At 56.8% G+C, this 18,998-nt stretch overlaps 6 protein-coding genes across 6 annotated transcripts; 1 reads left to right on the forward strand and 5 right to left on the reverse strand.

Annotated features, from left to right (window-relative positions):
* Nucleotides 1-4,127: 4,127 nt before the first annotated feature.
* J3D65DRAFT_429694 (uncharacterized protein) lies at nt 4,128-6,219 on the reverse strand. The gene has a single exon (XM_066796179.1). It carries the CDS (start codon nt 5,831-5,833, stop codon nt 4,430-4,432), a length of 1,404 nt encoding a protein of 467 aa, XP_066653659.1. The 5' UTR covers nt 5,834-6,219; the 3' UTR covers nt 4,128-4,429.
* Nucleotides 6,220-6,266: 47 nt separating this feature from the next.
* J3D65DRAFT_573784 (P-loop containing nucleoside triphosphate hydrolase protein) lies at nt 6,267-9,030 on the forward strand. Its single transcript, XM_066797649.1, has 2 exons — nt 6,267-7,943; nt 8,006-9,030. Exons 1-2 carry the CDS (start codon nt 6,303-6,305, stop codon nt 8,837-8,839), a joined length of 2,475 nt encoding a protein of 824 aa, XP_066653660.1. The 5' UTR covers nt 6,267-6,302; the 3' UTR covers nt 8,840-9,030.
* Nucleotides 9,031-10,032: 1,002 nt separating this feature from the next.
* Nucleotides 10,033-11,252, reverse strand: J3D65DRAFT_555604 (uncharacterized protein; the record flags this gene model as incomplete). Its single annotated transcript, XM_066797236.1, has 2 exons — nt 10,033-10,348; nt 10,399-11,252. 2 exons carry the CDS (start codon nt 11,250-11,252, stop codon nt 10,033-10,035), a joined length of 1,170 nt encoding a protein of 389 aa, XP_066653661.1.
* A 1,388-nt stretch (nt 11,253-12,640) lies between these two features.
* On the reverse strand, nt 12,641-16,518 carry J3D65DRAFT_429555 (uncharacterized protein). The gene is made up of 3 exons (XM_066796178.1): nt 16,124-16,518; nt 12,932-16,054; nt 12,641-12,761 (listed from the first exon to the last, which is right to left on the reverse strand). Exons 1-3 carry the CDS (start codon nt 16,323-16,325, stop codon nt 12,727-12,729), a joined length of 3,360 nt encoding a protein of 1,119 aa, XP_066653662.1. The 5' UTR covers nt 16,326-16,518; the 3' UTR covers nt 12,641-12,726.
* J3D65DRAFT_629480 (ADP-ribosylation factor) lies at nt 16,477-17,479 on the reverse strand. The gene is made up of 6 exons (XM_066800745.1): nt 17,378-17,479; nt 17,203-17,313; nt 17,122-17,138; nt 16,914-17,059; nt 16,770-16,850; nt 16,477-16,721 (listed from the first exon to the last, which is right to left on the reverse strand). The coding sequence occupies exons 1-6, from the start codon at nt 17,434-17,436 to the stop codon at nt 16,590-16,592; spliced, it is 546 nt and encodes a 181-aa protein (XP_066653663.1). The 5' UTR covers nt 17,437-17,479; the 3' UTR covers nt 16,477-16,589.
* A 186-nt stretch (nt 17,480-17,665) lies between these two features.
* On the reverse strand, nt 17,666-18,899 carry J3D65DRAFT_629486 (uncharacterized protein). Its single transcript, XM_066800746.1, has 3 exons — nt 18,469-18,899; nt 18,148-18,270; nt 17,666-18,068 (listed from the first exon to the last, which is right to left on the reverse strand). Exons 1-3 carry the CDS (start codon nt 18,666-18,668, stop codon nt 17,939-17,941), a joined length of 453 nt encoding a protein of 150 aa, XP_066653664.1. The 5' UTR covers nt 18,669-18,899; the 3' UTR covers nt 17,666-17,938.
* Between the last annotated feature and the right edge of the window lie 99 nt (nt 18,900-18,998).

Here is an 18,998-nt window from a genome sequence, read left to right on the forward strand (position 1 = left end):
ATTTTTGCCAAGTATCAAGCTTCATGTTCGAGCTGCTCAACAAGTTTTCAAGCCATCCGCTAGAATCTTGGCGTATTACGCCATATTGAGTATCGAGACGGCAAGTCCCATCGCTGGGGCATTGATTTAAGCCGTTGAACAGACCAGAATCGCGCAGAGCTCGATTCCTTTGGCTCTGACGCTAGGCCAGATAGTGTCCTACTAGCACGGGCTCGCTATTCTCGATGAAGAGGTTCCGCATCCGGCCCAAACAGATTCGAGAGACCTTTTACCAGGAGAAATTCTCAGCATGGCTTGCGCATGGCGTCGTGGGCGCTCTGGATCTCGGCCCGCATACCTCGGCCTCTCCGAGTTCAGCCCTTCTGCCTCATCCGAGAAGCGCCTGAAGGATCTAGCCGTCGGGGAGATAGCCAGACAGAGACTTGGTCCCGCTCAGCCTGACAACGAAGGATCAAATATCTGCCGCTGGTGCGTGGTGCGATCGAAACCTGTCGAGAGGGACTCAAGATTCGTCTGGGGCTCGAGGACAACGCAGACAATGCCTTCTCACATGCGATGAGTCTTTCTAAGATTGGGACTGCGCTCTAGCGCGCCAGTATAGACTAATGACAAATTCGTCTCAGAATGAACGTGACTCGCTGTGTGGATGGACGGCTTTGATCTCGCCGTGACTCCCACTGGTTGCGCCTGAGTTTTCTTTCCATGTAAGTGCACCTCATGATCGCTGGCTCGACCGCGTCTGCTCTCGGGAGAAGCTTTGAAGAGCGAAGAATTTCTGGGCGAGGGCATGTCGAGTTGTCGTTGCAAGCCTTCTTGGCGTGCCCGGCTATTTATCACGCGGAACAATTTTGCATCTGATTCAGCAGCGGTGGTTGAGGCCCCGACTTGAGCCTTTTCCTGCTGACATTGCGAACTTGACTTGCTCGTGCATCCGAGTGTAAACCTACTCTACATAGCCACCTGACCGCCGACCAGGAACGTTCCATGGGTATTCGACGCGAATTCCGCGCAAATCGTACGATTTTCCAGTGTGTGTCCCTAGCTTCGGGCGTTGCGCACCATTGTCGCGGCTGCTTTCCGCAAACATTTGGGTACGATTACATAGCGTTTCCAAAATCGCTTCTCCCTCCCTCGTCTCCGACTCACCGAAACAGTTCAAGACATGTGTCAATGAATTGGGCAAACTTACACGGAATGGAAGAGTGAAGAGGATTGAACAAGGTTTTCTTGATCTCAACCGAACATCGATTTTGGAGATTGAGCACTCTTGCCACGTTTCTAGCACGTTTGTTGGTCCTGGATGAAAAGCCGAGTGAGGAACAATCTCGATGACACTGACAAGATCGCCACGTTTCTTGCCCCCTTGTGATGACTTTCGAGCGTCAACACCCCGGATTCTGAGTCGAAGCAGGGAAGTCTGTCATCTTGTGAGAAGTTTCGCTTTTTATCGTCTTGCTGCAGTCGCAAGTGAGAGCAGTCCGATTTGCTGGAATTTCATCATCCAAAGTTTCAAAAGATCGCTATATCGCACGGTAAGTTTGGACCTGACGATGTGCAGTAAGACGGAAGAATCACTCTGTTTCGACACCATTGACTTGCTTCAAGAAGATGGCGCGGGCGCGCGGTTGCCGACGATGGATGTTTTGCAACTGTCTGTCGGTCACTGTCACTGGAATGCAAAGAACTTCCCACTCGCTGGACAATGTCTTGCCCATCAAGTCGAAAGAATCTGCCGATTTCGACGGCGCATTCCAGTACTTCAAGTGGAGGAATTCCCAAAAGCCACGGCAGTTTGCGCCTTCGTAGAAAGTATTGCTTTGGTCCACTCAATCCCAGAAGCCTTCGTGCAGAACAAACCGAGCGAGATTCCCTTCCCGTCCCATCGTGTCTAGTCCATCTAGTGTCTGCCCTATTTTCCGAATCCGTCGACGAATAGGAAACTCAACTACCACTACTAGGGTGATGATCCTGGCTGGCGAGAAAAAGGACGACACAAACACCTCCACACCATCTGGGCGAATGTCGACTCACCCTGCCAACTCAATCGACCCCTCCTCGCCTCGCGTAGTCTCGCCTTGCACACCATCACCACCTCCGCCACGAGCAGCACCCTTTTTCTCTCCCCTTCCCTTTTGTGAGCCCGCTACTACACCACCACGCGCCTACCACGCGGGCGACGTTATTGTTCCTGTTCTTGTACTTGCGCCTGTCCCCGTCTGCCCCTGCCAGCCCCTGCCCTTCTTCTGCAAACGTGCGTATGTCCCTTTTGTTCTCCTTTCCTCCCTCCCCTGCCCTATAGTCCAACTAGTCAGCCGTCAAGCGCACCTCCACGCGCGATGATGCGCGCACGTTTGCCTTGGCGATGTGGTGCACTCAGACCCTCATCACCCCTTGCCCCCTTTCCGGTCTGCCACCTGCCAATTGACACCTGGGGCGAGCTGCAAAGGAGAGAGAGATAGAGAAGAAGGAGGTGGCTGCCACGCGCTCTCCACGTGTGTTAGCTGTCTAAGAAGGTACTCAGTTGATGCTGTTCCTGAGGACGTCATTCGATCGCAACCCCTCTTTAGATCGATCGTCTAGGCAATAGGGGTCTATTAGCTATACCTTGCCGCCTGCTTGTCCAGGTACTTGACTACTGCTCCACTCCCCCCTTGGCCTCGCTTGCCTTCGCAGGGTTGTCGGAAAAAATGACAGCGTCTCTCCGAACCACACCTTTCGGCCCCTATCTTTTAAATAGACTGTCTCCTCCCAGTCCCTCCCGCATGGGTCTCCTGCCGACGAGATGAGCATTGATATGGTACCAGTGATGCAAAACCCAAGCCTGTGGACGTTGCCGTCGTATAGACAGGGAAAATCTATACGTGCGACGGTGGCGGCGAGCTTGAATCGACGACGGATGCACAGAGCTGCTACGAATCGCCGTATGGCAGGCATAACACATGAAGCCGAGAAGGCCTCGAGATGGAAAGTCGAAGTCATTGAACCGCAGCAAGTTGTCATTACTGGGCGAGCACTGAGGGTGGCATCACACATGGCGTCTTTGTTATCACTGTCCTCTTGCTTTCAGATTGGAGGGCAAAAGAAAGCCTGTCGGTTCTGACGCTGGATCTGAATCGGTGGACGATGCCAAAGGAAGACTTCTCCCTGAAGTGTACATTTTTCACCGCCCAATGAACAACCCCGGACCGCGTACACTGTAACATACACTTTCCACCACCCGCTACTGGCAAAAATCGCAGACACTCTCTTCTTGACCGATTCAGTCCAATTAAGCGGTGGCGGCAGCGGCGGCAGCAGCCAACGTCCCGCACTTACTTGCGCAAGGGGTGACGCTGCGAGGTGGGCACTACAGCGACCCTCCCAACCAACCAACCACAACCAAAGCCGTTGGCTGGACCAGAAGATAGGGAAAACGAAAGAGGACAACAGCAGGCGGGAGAAAATGCACGCCGCATCAACGACACAGCAGCAGCAGGAGCGGCGGCGTCAACGCGCGGCATTCCGCGCACGACAGCAGCATCTATGGGCGCGCGAACCAGCACGGCGTCTGCCGGCCGACTGCCCATTGACGGACACCCATGTCGGTGTACAGGTGGATGGAGTGACGGCAAGGTGGCGGCGGTCGTGGTAGTGGTGGTGGTGGGGAAAAGGGGAGGGGAGGGGAGGGGAGGACAATCCTTCCGGGGAGCCGGGAGGGACGGGACTTCGCTCCATGTCGTCAAAGGTGTGACAAGAACGGCTTCGAGCAGCGCAGTGTGGTGTGGTGTGGTGTAGAGGAGGATGGCAGGAAGCGGAACAGGCCGTCTGGCCGGCCATAAGTGACATCCGTCGTCGTGATGGTGTGAGGTCAGAGGCTGGCAGGCAGCCGGTGACGCGTGACAGGTCGAGGCGAGGAAAGGAATGAGGGGGACGATCAAAGCGCGTGGGTGGTGCTAGCGGAGAAAGTAGCCGTGGAGGAATTCTAGAAAGAATGGTTGCGACACATCGGGGCAGGTGTGGAATGTGAGAGGTTTGCACCGAAAAAAATGCACGCTCTGCCTCTCATGTTGTACCAATCCGGGTCACTGCCGCTAGCAAAACTTTTTTCATTGGAAAGAGAGAACGGTCTGGAGTATCGACGGCTTGTACCGCGCATTATAGAGTTCTGGTAGCCAAAAATTCGATTTTCATCTAGACTGGACGTGTCAACATTTTTCATCAGGTCATGAGTGGCGCTCGCTGAACGACAGTGGCAAAATCCAGAAGCAATGACGAGTAGAATTATGCAAAACTTGAGAACTGGTTTCATGGTTTGCGTTCACGCCTCCCGGGAGTAGCCCCGGTGCCTTGACAGTGAAAATCGAGAGGCAACAAGCCGCGGTCAGGCATCGCTCTTCTATGCCTTGGCTGGGAGTCAAATGAACATGAGAGGGTATCATAGGGTTTTAAATCAGAGTTCCTTCTTCCAGAAGTGCTCAGGTGCGTGGCTCGTTTCGTAGTCGACGTGCACGTAGCATCGCTCAACATCAGGCAGACTCTCCAGTTTGGTCTGAAGGGCCTCTGCCACATCATGGGTATTCCGGAGCGAGTCGTCGGAATCCATGACGATGTCGACCTCGACAATCAGACGCGGACCACTGTGCCAGGCGCGCACAGTGTCAATGGCCTTGATGGAAGGAGAGTGTGTCATGGAAATGTAAGTGATGAGCTGGAGGAAACTCGTGTCGGCCGAGACGCCAATGAGCAGTTGGAACTCAGACCACGCAGTGCGCTGCCACAGGAAAATGATGAGACAGGAGATGGCAATAGCACCAGCGGGATCAATCCACCACAAAAGCTTGCTGCCTCCAACAGACGTCAGGATACCGAAGCCGTTGATGAAGAGGTCGTTACGGTGATCCTCCCAGAGGATTCGGATTTGGCTGTACTTGTTGCGGAGTGCCCAGCAGTAGAGGAACAGGGCGAACTTTGTGAAGAAAGCAGTTGCAACAGCAATGACAGAGGGCAGGTGGAGCTCGCGGTCAGTCTCGCCCGAGGCCAACTCGCGCATGGACATGACGATGATGATCAGGGAGACGGAAGTCATGAGAAAGCAAAAGAAGATGTTGCCAGCCGTCTCGATGCGGGCCTTGCCTGAGGGAAACTTGCGAGGGTCAACGCGCTTGACGGCGCGGTTTGAGAGCATGAGAGTGATGTTGGACATTGGGTCGAAGATGGCGTCGGCCATGGTGGTGAAGAGGGACAGCGAGCCGGAAGATATGGCACCGTACAGCTGGAGGACGACCAAGACGACGTTGGCAGCAAAGGAACCGTTGATGGCAATCTTGACTCGGAGGTTCTCTTCTCCCTCGGCCTCGCGGGCATGGCGAACGTGCTCCGACACGGGCTTCAGGAGGCGCTCAATGTTTTCATTTTGGGTCTCGTAAAACTGCTCAATCTTGCGTGCTCTGTGGGCCTTTTTGTTGGTGACAAAGGGACCACAACCATCGCGTTTGCGCGACGTGTTTGCCGTGATTTGCTCCAGCTCGTTGGGCGGCTTGATCTTGCCGGACAGATTGAAGGGGTCATTTTCCTGATTGTAACCGGGCAGGGTCTGACGCTCGAGGTCGGATGAAGTGGCTCCTCCAGAGACTCTAGTGGCAGTCCTGTGTTGATTGGAGCTGGCGGATCTCGGCGTCATGGGTTCAAAGGCAGTGCTAGTGGCCTCCTTGGCCGTCGAGGTCGCGGCTTCGGGTTCATCCGGGCCGCTAGCAGGCGTTAGGACGACAAAGTTGGAAGGAGTACCCGCAGGAGGGCTCTGATGCAACGGGTGCGGCCGGAGCGAGATGGCGTGTCGCAGATTAGGGTCCGACATGATGATGGCGATGGTTGGTTGGTTGATAGGCAAAGGGTTGGCGATGGGAGAAGGTGGTGCAGAGGTGTGGAGGCTTGGGAGGAGAATGTGGGGAAAAGAGGCCGAATCCAGGCGCAAAGGCCAGCGACCGGATCTGATAAAGAAGACGGATGGGCAGCTGACAGGGAGTTGATGGACAACAATAGACAGTTCCCGGGAAGAAACAATTGAAACAAAACGAGGCGCGTTTGGTCAGATGTGAGGCGGCGACAGGAGGCTAAGGAGTAGCTACAGCGCGTACATACCTTACCTACATGTCCCTACCCGGCGATGTCCTGGCTTCCATTGACCGCCGCACCCGCCGCACGCCGGATCAATGCTTGACCGGCCCCCCGCACCGCCCGCCCTGACCGGCATTCATGCGGCAGAATTCCAACGTCCCAAACTTTTCTCTGGCGCATCTCTGCTCGCCGTAATCCACCACCCCACCATGTCGCCCCGTGACCTCGATGACGACTTTGTCTTTACCATCTCCGATAATGACGATGAGATCCCCGATCTCGACGGCGAGCCCGACGCCCCGGCGCCGGCCCAACCGAAAAAGCGCAAGCGGGACTCCGACGCCCAAGACCTAAACGGCTCCAAGAAGAAGAACAAGAAGAGCAAGAAGCAAAAGAAGGAGCCAACCCCCGAGCCCGAGTCTGAACCTGAAGATGCCGAGCGCGATTGGGCCGCCGACGGCGAGGACGACGGCGCCCTCGCGTCCGACTTTGAATTTCTGGTTGGCGACATGGCTACCGGCATCACCGACGACTTTGACGGCTGGGGGCTAGACAAGGAGAGCGAAAAGAAGAAGGGAGACAAGAAGGCTGTCGACATCGACGAAATCATTGCTCGCAGACGTCAGACCCAGGAGCAACCCGAGTCTGCGTCTGACGACGGTGAAGGCGAAGGCGGAGGCGAAGGCGACGGCGAGTTTGCTGGATTCGACGAGGATGAAACCCTGGCCGACGATGCCTTTGGCATGGGAGCACAGGACGCAGATGAGTCTGGCGACGATGCAGAAGATGAGAGCGGGTCAGACGAGGAAGGCGAAGACTCTGGAGCTTCTGATGAAGAGGAGGAAGATGAAGACGAGGCCAAGCCCGTGGCCCATCCGGATGATGTCGAGTCGCAGTCGTCCGATGACGAAGAGGAAGAGGACGCCGTTGAAGCGGAGCGCAGGAAGGCCTTCTTTGCTCCCGAGGACAACAGCATCCCCAAGACCACCAAAGGCAAAGGGACATTCCAGGACATGTCACTGTCGCGTCCAATTCTCAAGGGCTTGGCTGCTGTGGGCTTCACAGACCCAACTCCCATCCAAGCAAAGACCGTCCCCGTCGCATTACTGGGAAAGGATATCGTTGGTGGTGCCGTGACCGGTTCCGGTAAAACAGCTGCCTTTGTTATTCCCATCCTCGAACGTCTCCTTTACCGGCCCAAAAAGGTGCCTACTACGCGCGTCACCATCCTCGTTCCCACGCGTGAGCTGGCGGTCCAGTGTTTCAACGTAGCAAAGAAGCTTGCTGCATTCACCGACATCACTTTTGCGCAGATTGTCGGTGGTTTCAGTCTGCGGGAGCAGGAAAACATCCTCAGACAGCGCCCCGACGTCGTCATTGCGACTCCTGGACGTTTCATCGATCACATGCGCAACTCTGCCAGCTTTTCCGTCGACACGCTCGAGATCCTGGTCCTCGACGAGGCTGACCGCATGCTCGAGGATGGTTTCGCCGATGAGCTGAACGAAATCCTCAACACGATTCCCAAGTCCCGCCAGACGATGCTGTTCTCGGCGACCATGACCGACACGGTCGACAAGCTGATCCGCGTCGGCCTGAACCGGCCCGTCAGACTCATGGTCGACGCGAAGAAGGCTACGGTGTCTGGCCTCGTGCAAGAGTTTGTCCGCCTGCGCGCAGGCAAGGATGACAGGCGCATGGCTGTGCTTCTCTATCTTTGCAAAAAGGTCTTTACAGAACGCGTCATCATATTCTTCAGGTCAAAGAAGGACGCCCACAATGCACGCATCATGTTTGGTCTCTGCGGTATCAAAGCTGCGGAGCTTCACGGTAGCATGAGCCAGGAGCAGGTAAGCAGCATCCCAAACATTTCATTTCTACAGTGTCATGGGCAAGTCTAACACCCCAACAGCGTATCCATGCCGTCGAGTCGTTCCGTAACAACAACGCCACGCACCTCCTCGCCACCGACTTGGCTTCGCGTGGTCTCGACATCAAAAATGTCAACACGGTTCTCAACTACTCTGCCCCGCAAAGCCACGACATCTACCTGCATCGTATCGGACGTACGGCGCGTGCCGGTGCCACGGGACGCGCCTGCACCATCGCCGCAGAGCCGGACCGCAAAGTCGTCAAGGCGGCGGTAAAGGCAGCGCGGGCCCAAAGCAACGCCAAGATAGTGTCGCGGCAGGTGCCGAGCGACGAGATCGAGGCATGGTTCAGCAAGCTAGCCGCGCTCGAGGACGAGGTGGAAGCGGTGCTCAAGGAAGAAAAGGAAGAGAAGGCGCTGTCGCAGGCCGAGATGGAGGTGCGCAAGGGCGAGAACCTGGTGACGCACGCCGACGAGATCATGGCGCGCCCCCGGCGCACGTGGTTCGAGACCGAAAAGGACAAGAAGGCCGCCCGCGACGCGGGGTGGCGCCAGCTGAACGACGACGAGGCTGCGGCCGTCAAGGTCAAGGGCAAGACGAAGCTGAGCAATAAGGAGAAGAAGCGCCTCGATGCGCGCGACGAGCGCAAGAAGGACGGCGGCGCCGGCATGGGCTGGAAGAAGGGTGCCGCTGAGCGCGCGGGTAAGGGCGCCCTCGAGGACGCGAAGAAGGCGAAGATGAAGGCAAACATGAACAAGGCCAAGGCGAAGGCGAAGGGTCCGCCGCCGCCGGCGGCGGCTGCGGAGTCGAAATCGAAATCGAAACCGCCCCACAAGGCGAAGAAGCCTGCGGCGAGGGGCCCGAAGAAGACCTAGCGTGTGAGCTGTCGGATCTTGTCATTGCATTTGAAAGCGGCGTATATTGGATTACTCAAAAGCACCTTTTGTCTTTAAACATGTAGATTTCTTTAGCCAGCATAGCATGTTCACCGTCGGCAGCGTGGAGAAAGGCCGCCGTGACTCGCACGGAAGACAATCAGACTGGTCAAATAGCAAGTTAATCGCTCAATTAGTCAAAGCAGCGCAAGGACTCCATCTATGCACTGCGCCCAAACTGCCGTCCAGCCCAGATACCCAACCAAGCAAACGCCCCCGGAAAACACTACACAACACACTACAATACAAAGAGCAACACGCAGACGAGACCCGTAAGCAGAGCGCCAAAGCCAGTGCAACAAAGCGTTTGATTGACGCGCAAAACCACCATCATAGCGTCGCTCACCCACGACCCGCACATGCAATGCATCTCTTCCTTTCTTTGCCCCCATTCATCGTTACGGCGTAGCAGCCGTCCACAAACGCAATGCATGCACCAACCCCCACCCCGTATTCCCCTTTCCTTTTTTCGCAATGCCGATTCATCGAACCCAACTTCAGTTCAAGACGCAAAAGCTGAGTGGACGAAGACGACGAGGAAATCCATCGTGAGAACAGTGAGATGAGTAGGGCAACAGCGTCATTCAACCAACCATGCAAGAGAACACAGCGGCTGGTCAACCAGGCGACTATTTTCCCTTGCAGAGAGAGCGTCTTGATCACATGCGCACGAGACGAGGAAGCAGTCGTCGACGCACTACCACCACACTAATATTTACAACAGGATACACCAGGAGATTTGAGGCGCGTGTGACTTGCGACGTGACGCGCGTAGGCGGACGCGACAGGTGTGTGTATGTGACGGGATCGCGTGAATTTTCGAGCCAGGGGCGTGGGAGAAGGCGTGCGCATGAGAAGTGGGCATGGTAGCTTCGATACCGGCGCAGTAACTAGCTCAGTTGGATAGCCCCGCGGGGGCAGCCGGGAGGGCCTTGACAGCGCGAGGGCGAACCCCTGCCGAGACGCTGCGCTACGGATGCCGCCAATGACACCGGTGCCTGCAGGAGAGTGCCGGACGAGGAGGCAGACCGACCGGTCGTCTGGGCAGGTGCTGGTGACCGGTCTGGGTTTGATTTGCAGTCGATACCAGAGCATGTACCGTTGACCATTGAGAGTCGGCAATAAACCAAGATTTACTGCGGAGGGGTCAAGGAGGATGTTGGTGACGGTGCGGCTTTGGTAGCTGCGAGCGCGGCTTGCAGGCCAACGATGCGCAGACTGCGGCCACGACGCGGCTTCCCGGCCATCAGAGCCGCAGTAGGCTGCTGGCTGTCCTCCCAGCTGCGGAAGACGGCCTTCATGTCGCGAGGAACGCCCTCCAGGACGACGGTGCTGACTGGGACAAAGGGTCTGTCATCCAACGAGGCGGCAAGGATGCCATATTCGTGCGCGAACATAAGAGCCGTGCTAAAGGCGAGACATTGGCTTTGAGAGAGAGCGCCGACGACACTTTGGAACAGTTAGCACAACCTGAACTGCTAAGAACGGAAAACACCTACATGTAGATTTCGAAGAACGCATCCAAAACGTAAATGTTCTCGGCCTCAATGTCCGCTTGGCTGAAGGGAGCAATCTCAATGACCTCGGCGGTCATGTTGGGCTTGGAAGTCCCGGGGTTCTGTTCTTGTGTTGGCGATTGTTGGCCATTTTGACTGCCAGTGCTTTGTGCAGAGACACGCCGCATCAAGGCGGGCCACAAGGAGCTCACCTGGAAGCTACTGCCTGCCTGCTGCGCCTTTTCATCGATCCGGAACAACCGAACTCTGTACTTTTCATGCCGAGCCTTGAGACGCCAGTGATCCGCCGACCGGGGTACCTTCTTTGGACCATCAGGAACGGGGAAGAGATTGAGGAAAGCGTCGGACTCCTTGCCCTCGTCCACCTCTTCAATCTCGGGCGTCAGACCCAAGTCCATGCCAATGAGACGAGCACACCCAAGTTCTTCGGCATTGCAACCAACGCCCTTCCACAAGAAGACCTTTCCAGCAAGCAGGCCAGTCCGCGACGAGATGAGGAACGGGAATCCAGAACAAAGGTTGGCCAGGTTGAGGTCGACCTCATCGAAGGCCATGTGGCCCAGGTGCTGCCTTCCACAGAGCATGTACTCCTTCGAGTGATCGATCCGAGATCCCTTCCTGGTGATGACGATACCCCCAAGAGCTTGGAAAAAGTATGGAGTCTCCTTGCCTTGTCTTGTCATGACCAACTTTCCTCCAGCGTCACGGGCAAACTTGCGGGCGAAAAGCTGTGCATCCTCGACAGCGGGCTCTGGCACCTGCGAGCCAATCCAGTGATACACCTCGATGGTCTTGGAGCCGTTGGGAAGGGAGAAAGAGTGCGTGCAGAGGTACATCAAGTTGTCGAACAAGATGTGCTCCTCCTGGCTGGGTACTGGAGCGAGCTTGCCATCTCCAGAGATTTCTTGAATTTCCTTGCGCAGAGTCTTGATTTTTTGCGTGCCCAGCGGATCGCCCGTTAATACAGCGTTTGTGTCAATGTCCAGCTTGCCGTTCGTAATAGGAGCCTCATCGAAGAAGTCGGCAAACAGGCGTCCTGCTTCAGATTGTTGAGGAATGGCCGAATCCACAGAGGGCTTGCGCGAAATTGACGAAACAGAGTCGTTCTTCCTCGGAGGCTTTGGAGGAAGCTCGCTGATTGCGGGCGTTGCGATGAGCTTCGACTCAAACTTGCTCGGGAATCGATTCTCCTTGTTGTCTCCTAATTTGCCGATCCCCAGACCTGTTGGAGGCTTTGGCAGTTCCTTGTTGACAGGGGAGTTGTTATCTGATCTCGAAGGAAGCTTGATGGGAGACTTGGCGCGTGGTGAAGGCAGTGCAGGGGACTCCTGCGGGCGGCCCCACATGGCGGCCGCACTCTTGACAGAGCTTACGCCTTCGCCAGTGAATTTTTCATCCTTGGCCGGGGTCGCCGGCTTCTCCTCTTCATCCTTCGCTGGCGTTGCCGGCTTCTTCTCGTCTTCATCCTTCTCTGGCGAAGCGATTTTGAGGTCTTTCGCCAGTGCAGTCAACGGCCTCGTGCCCCCTATGGAAGCACTGGACGACAAAGGTTTCCGCGGTTGGGGCGAAACGATTTGAGGATCCTTAGGACTTGGCTTTTGGGGTTCACCAAGCCCGACTGGGCTCTGACGGCCTGAACTTGCAGGAGAAACAAGCTGCTGGCTGGCCCGAGAGGCGATCGACTTGACCGACTTTGGAGAATCAGGAAGCGTCGAGTTAGGGTCCTTGATGTTCTGCTTCAAAGCAGCGATGCGCGAGGCGGCTTGGGACTTAGTTGGAGATTCCAAGCTTGGTGTAGGCGAGCTCTTCGCAGATTCGGTGGTCTCTTTCGGAGGTTCAACCTTGGTTTCGAGAGGTTTCGGTGGACTGGGAGATTTCCTGGTCAAAGAAGGGCCTCCACCTTCGAGCTTTTCGAGCGTGGTCGGCTCCTTTGCAGGTTCATGCTTTTTGGTTTTCTCCGAGGCTCCTGAACTCGATCGCTTGGCCTCAATCTGCACGGACATCCTCTTCGAGAGATCAGGACTTTTGACAGGGACAACAGGCTCTGGTGGGCTGTCGAGCTTGGCAGAGACTCTTCTCATGACCTCCTCCGACTTCTTTGGAGCTATGGGTCTAGGCTTCGACAGAGTGTCGCGGTAGCCCAAGTACGGGGACGACGACTTGGTTTCCTTGACCTCCTCGCTCGGCGGTGATGGGCTTGAAAGAATCTCCTTTCGCATCACTGATGGTGTTTCTGAAGGTGCGTGAGCCTCCTTGGTTGGCGAGGCTGCCCCAGATGCTGGTGTTGAGTTTGGAGCAGAAGACTTGGCCTTAGGAGCCCGCCGTTTCGGTCCCTTGGCGCGTCCCTTGGTAGCGTGAGTAAGTTCCTTCGTGGTACCTGCCTCCGGGGGTTCTATCGTGGCCGCAGCGCTTGGTCCAGACGGTCCTCGTGCCCCAGGAGCACCTGCGGACATGGGAGACGGCCCGCGGGCCAGCATGGTAGCCAACGCAGGATTGAAGCGCTCGGCTAGCTTACCGGAAGATCTCTTGGACTCTGCCGCATCACTTTCTTTCTCGTCCTTCTTGAGATCGGTCGACCCTGCATTGAAGGGTTTCCTCAAGGGCTTCTCGTCGACCTTTCCAGGCTCATCTTTCTTGGTTGCCACGAGAGGTTCCTTCGTCGGCGAAGTGGTGCGATCTGGAAGCTTAGCGGAAATCCGTTCTTGAGACTTTGACGGGACCTCCTTTTCCTTGGTATCTGTCCCTGACGTCTTTGTGGGCGATGTTGCCGGAGAGTTGAAGCGGTCGGGGATTTTGACAGGAGACCGAGATTGAAGTCTGTTGGGCGGCTCGATGTCTTTGGTCGGAGACTCGAGAACGCCAGTATTCCAGCGGTCGCTAATCTTGCCCGGTGTTCTTTGCTGTACGGGTTTGACAGGCGCCTCCTTCTTCTCGGGTTCCTTTTCCGAGATGCTCTTGCTCATGGTAGGTCTCTTCTGAAGTGACCTGACCGTTGGTTCAGCCTCCTTTTTTTCCTCTTGCGCAGGAGCCTTGTCTAGGATATCCTTCTCCATGGTAGGCTTTCTTGAAGGCGGCTTGATTGGCGACTCTGCCGCTTTTTCCTTTTCTTGCTTAGGAGTCTTTTCCGGTACGCTTTTCTCCATGGTGAGTTTCCTCGAAGGCGGCTTGACTTCAGAATCCTTGTGCTTTGATTGCTCAGCCGCTTTTTCCGGCACGCTCTTCTCCGCAGTGAGCTTTCTTGAAGGCGGCTTGACTGGCGATTCAGCCTCTTTTGCTACAGGCACCTTTTCCGGAGAACTCTTTTCCTGCTCCTTCTCCGGCTCATCGGAGTTCGCTGGCACAGGCTTCTCCTCATCGATGCTCTTCCCTCTCGTCGACTCCCCGACGTCTATTTGCTTTGCCTCCTCTTTCGAACCAAGCGCCTGAGGCTTCGAGGCAGGGCTTCCCTTATTGAGATCTTTGAACCTTGCTAGCGCTTCCGGCACCTTCTTTTCCTCGGTGCTGTCTTTGGAGGTCTTGGACATGCTGTCATTTCTGCCAAGATTTCTACGTGCTTTTAGCGCCTCTGGTGTTGCCGCTGGCGGCTTGCTGGCAGAGGCAACCCGGGCATGAGTACCACCCGTCTCTTTCGCCTTCTGTTGAATGGATTCTCTTTGCTTGACCAAGCTATCCCTCAGCTCGTCTTTCTTTTGCCGGGGAGGGACGCCTCCAGTCTCATTCAGGGCCGCTTTGCCGCGGTTGATGTTATCCCTGAACGTGTCAGGGGCAACAAACTTTTCCTGCTGCGTCTTTTTGAGCTTGCCGAAGACATTTTGAAATTCAGCAACCTGCTCGCTCTTAGAGCCCCCGGTTGGAGGAGGAGCGCGGGACTTGAGGTTCGCTCGGAAATCTGGTGCAGGACGGGATGAGGAAGCCGTCTCGGACTTGCCGACAGGGGTTCTCTTGGTTGACGCGGCTGCCGGTGAACCGCTGGCAGAGTCTGGTTTGTCCATCTTTTCAGAGGGCGACTTGGGGTTTAGTGCAGCAACAGTCTCAGTCGCCGTCTCCATTGCGGGAGATGATGGAGTTTTGTTGGTAGTTCTAGGTGATGTTGCTGAGACTCCGGATGATTCAGGAGCTTGAGGTTGCTGGCGGTCGGTAATTTCCTCGGACGGGCTCAGGCCCCAGTCTGGCGGTCGCGCGACACTTCCCGGCGCAGATCCGCGTAAAGCGTCTCTGGGGAATTTGGTAGGGCTGGCGGGAGTTGCGGGGCTCTGCGTGTCAGTTTTGTCGCTCTTCTTGGCCGTCGCATCCTCGCTGCTCGCTTTTTGAGCCTCTGCGCTGGCCTTTTCCTTTTCCGCCTTGATCCTATTGATTTCCGCCTTCCAGCTTGGTTCCTGCGGCGGTGGCTGGGCTTGCCGAGGCGACTCAGCCCGCGTGCTCAGCGCCGTCTCCAACCAACTCGTCTTTGTAGGACTGCGGCTCCAGCGCTTCGACTGTCCCGACTGCTCGTCCAACGACGTGACCGACCTACCTCTGCTGTGTCGCTGAGAAATCGAGTGCCGTACGCCGCCGTCTCTGGCCGACTGTTCAACCTTGTCCCCCGCAACCGGTGTCACAGTACTATTGCTATGCCCAGAGCCAGGTCGCGAACCTCCCTCACGGGAGAGGAAGCCAGGCGTAGGCTCTAGCTTCGGCAAGCTACCTCCAAGTCCACCAGCAAGGCTAGCTGTGGAATTTTGTCTGCTCAGACCTCCGCCGCCCGTGTGCACGCTCCATCTCTTATTCTGGCTATCGGATCGACGCATCATTGCGCTTTGGACAAACCCACCCATGCCTTTGGTGGGAGACGGAGGTCTTTCCTGCGAAAGACGCGCCTGCGAAGGGGATATGGTCGGCCGTTGTAGGCCATCATCGCCCTCGGTCGACGGAGGGGGAATCTTGACCGAATCCAATGGCGAGGACTTGATGTCCGAGTTGCTGTATCCGGACACGGAGGTGTCTCGCGAAAAGCGATTGCTCCAGGCGGCGCTATCCCTCGTTGAGCCGATCCTGGACGGAGAGCTTGAGCGGGCGCTATCTGGAGGCGGACTGACGGCGCTGCTTGCCGTCGAGTCGCGCAGAGGCGCCGCAGGCAGCGGTCTGCGGCCTGGCATGACGTCGGCGCCTGTCGCGACTTCTTCCTGACTGCGGCGATAAGCTGGGGAGCCAATGCCGCGATCAGGAGTCTGCTTGAACCACGAAGGGTCCTTGGAGCCTAACGAGCGTGCGATTTCCGATCTCGAAACGAGCTCTTCGGCGGCAGCAGGCGTCGAGGGCGCTGGGGTGGATGATTTGGAAGCGGAATTGTCTGGGGAGGCATAGCTGAGGGGTCGGCGACCGGCTGACGAATTGGGACGGCGCTGCTGCCACGAGACGGTGTTGGAACGGGAGAGGGAGGACGTTTGCGAGGGTTTGGGCGAGGCAATGGCGGGCGCGGCAGTTTCGTCATGGGCTGGGTCGGAGCCGACGAGGCGCTGCAGCGTGTCTCGGTGCGACATGTGGCGTGTAGGCGAGTCCATGTCCTGTCGGGATTCCAAAGAGGAATCTTGAGGGCCAATGGACGAGGGAGAAGCGACTTGGGAGGTCGACTTGTCGGGCGACAACGAGCGTTGGCGCTCTGGGCCGAGTTAGTGAATGAGGTGGGTTTGGTTCAAAACACAAAACAACGCGGGCGGGGAGGGCTCACCAGCTCTGCGGGCGGCCCGCTCAGCGCGACCTTGCAGGATCTGTTCTTCGAGGAGACGGCTGCGCTCGGCGTCTTCCTTGTCGCGCTTCTCGGTGAGCTGGCGGACGTGGGCGAGGAAGCTGTTGGGGCTATTTGGACTGGTGGGCTCAGCTGGAGCTGGAGCTGGCGATGTAGCGGGCGCTGGGGACGTGGAGCGCGACATGTCCTTGGGGGCAGAGGCGTAGGAGGAGCGGAGGCTAGGGGAGGTAGGCTATCCCCGTGCAGTGGGTGGAGGGGTGTTCGAGGTAAGGCGAGGCAGACGGTCGCTGCGGTGGTGTGGTTGGACGGGTGCCGCTTCAGTACAGTACAGACATGGCGGCAGTAAACATGATGCGTCCCCGGCCCGTGGGTGGCGCCAGGGCCGTCAATTGTCAATTTACGACACCAGCTACCTAGTCTACATGCAGTCTAAGTCCTCCTTGCAGCTTCAGAACAGGAACAGCCGGTCCCTGGCGTCCTGGATCACCCACCGCAGGCCCTCGTCCAGGTTCAGGCCCGTCATGGCGCTGCAAGACATGATGGTCCACTTGTGCGTCGTGATGGAGTCGAGATGGAGGCCCTGGGTTGCTTGGGTCAGTAGAGCGAGCGAGTGCGACGGGCCACAAACCTCTCTGATGTCGTCGTCGGCCATGGATCCGCCCACGTCGCTCTTGTTCTTGAAGACGAGCAGGCTCGCTCCCATGAGGCGCTGTCCGGGGGCCCAGTTAGCGGGTGCAGGGGTCACGTCTCTCGCAAAAACAAACACACGAACCTCCTCCAGCAGCAGCCCCCGAAGCTCTTTGCCGCAATCCTCCAGCCGCTCCCGGTCCGTCGCGTCCACGACCCAGATGAGCGTGTCCGTCTTTTCAAAGTAGTTCTTCCAGTACGTCCGCAGCGTCTTCTGTCCGCCGACGTCCCCTATCGCATTCACCCCGTCCTCAGTCGCCGTCGCACTGCATCGGGGGAGGCGACCATCTTACAGATGTTGAGTTTATACCTTTCTGTCCCGTCAACCGAGCCCACGGCAGGCCATGCGCTATTCCGGGCGCCGATTCACTTACCCGTCGTATTCAATCGTCTTGATGATGAACCCGAGCGTTGGGCTGACGCTATTGACATCCTCCTTCATGATGCGCTTGACTATGGTCGTCTTGCCCGCATTGTCAAGGCCGCTGTCCGCTCGTCAGCTCAGCCACTCACTCACTCCCCATGAATCATAGTCAGGGCATGACTGACAGCATCAAGATGCGCATCTCCTTGTCCTTCAACCGGGCTTTGCGCAGGATTGACAACATTTTCGCAGCGTCAGGTCGGAAACTGCAGGATGCACTATGTAGGTGCAGTGTTGCGAAGCACCAACAGATCCTTTGGCCGCAGCTATACCGCTTTAGACCGTGCGCATTCAACACCAACCAGGTCCATCCCCCACGACCCGCCTTGGCCGTGTCACCCAAAACAACAAAGAGACGAGTCGCTTGCATTCATTCTTGCTGTTTCCAACGTTGAAACTTGCAACGTCAATTGTCATCATGTTTCGCCTGCTGCATATCTCACGCTGCGCTTCATCTTTTCTTCCCCACGGATCACCAACGATTCCACTTGAGTAACCGCCTCATCATGCGTGCATGGATGCAGAGGTAGGCACTTTTCATTCTTCTTCGTCGTTCAGCTAGGTCGGCATTAAGCTAGTACGGCCCATGCCCAACCTGCCGTAGCTCAGCTCCTCTCGGCCCGCCCGCATGCATGCATGCACAAGGAAGCGTCCGTCTCCCGTCCTCCAACACCACCCGTCTCACCTCAAGAGCAGGCCGGGCTCGTCGAGGGAGCAACTACCGCGTTCGACGGGTTCGTCTGTCCACACCCATACGCCGCGCCAAGAGCCGTGTCGTCGATTGCCGCGTTGTAGGCCGAGCCGCAGTTGGGATCACTAAGCATTCAGATGGTGGTGGTGAGCCTCTGCTTGGCAAAAAACCCCCCTTCAACGGCCAAGTCGACATTTCACGTACCTTGCGCCACCACTCGCGTTTTCAAAGTACGAGCAGATGTCGTGCGAGAAGCAGTCTTGCGTGTATACGTTGCCGATTGCGGTGCCCGAGCACCCAGCACCGCAGCGCCCGTTGCAGCTGTACCTACAGACACGAACGAAATGGGTCAACGCGAGTACTCAGGTGAAGAATTTGGTACCAATGAGAAGGGATGATGAGATGAGAAAAGTTCAACATGAGTCAAGCAAACAGCAGACCGCAGACAAGAGAGACAGGACAGTCACAAAAGAAACAAAAAGCGAAAAGGGGTTATGGCCCAAAAATAATAAAGATCAAACGTACTCTCCACCCGCCGAATTGGTTCCGTAGTTGCTGCCCACGACGCCCGAAAAAGAGCACGTCTGGCCCGCGCTGTTGGTCCACGTCGCCGTCGCCGTCGAGCCGACAGTCAGGCACGTTACGGACGCGTTGACGACGGCGACGGGCACGGCGACGAGCAAGAGCGCTGCGTGGAAGACGATTCGAGAGGGAGACCAAGCCATGGCGTATGTTTGTCTGCCGGTGCGAGCCGGGCAATGATTGGTGGGTGGTTGGATTTGTCTGGCTGGCTGGCGAGTGCGACTGGTTGGAGCGAGCGAGCGAATGGGGATGGATGGATAGATAAATGCCTACCACACGCACGGTTTTATAACCAAGCAGCCCAGGCTCCACGACCCACGACGAGCGGAGCGCCGAAGGGGGGAGTGCACAGAGAGATAGAGAGGGCACGGAGGAAAACAGCAAAGGCCAGATGCGGCTACATGATCACCAACGACGCGACACCGGGGCAAACCCATACAAAGTCGGCCGGACCGGACGACGGAGCGGTCATA

This window comes from Phyllosticta citribraziliensis (assembly GCF_038025025.1).
Source record: "Phyllosticta citribraziliensis strain CPC 17464 chromosome Unknown J3D65scaffold_8, whole genome shotgun sequence".
NCBI classification, from domain to species: Eukaryota; Fungi; Ascomycota; class Dothideomycetes; order Botryosphaeriales; family Phyllostictaceae; genus Phyllosticta; species Phyllosticta citribraziliensis.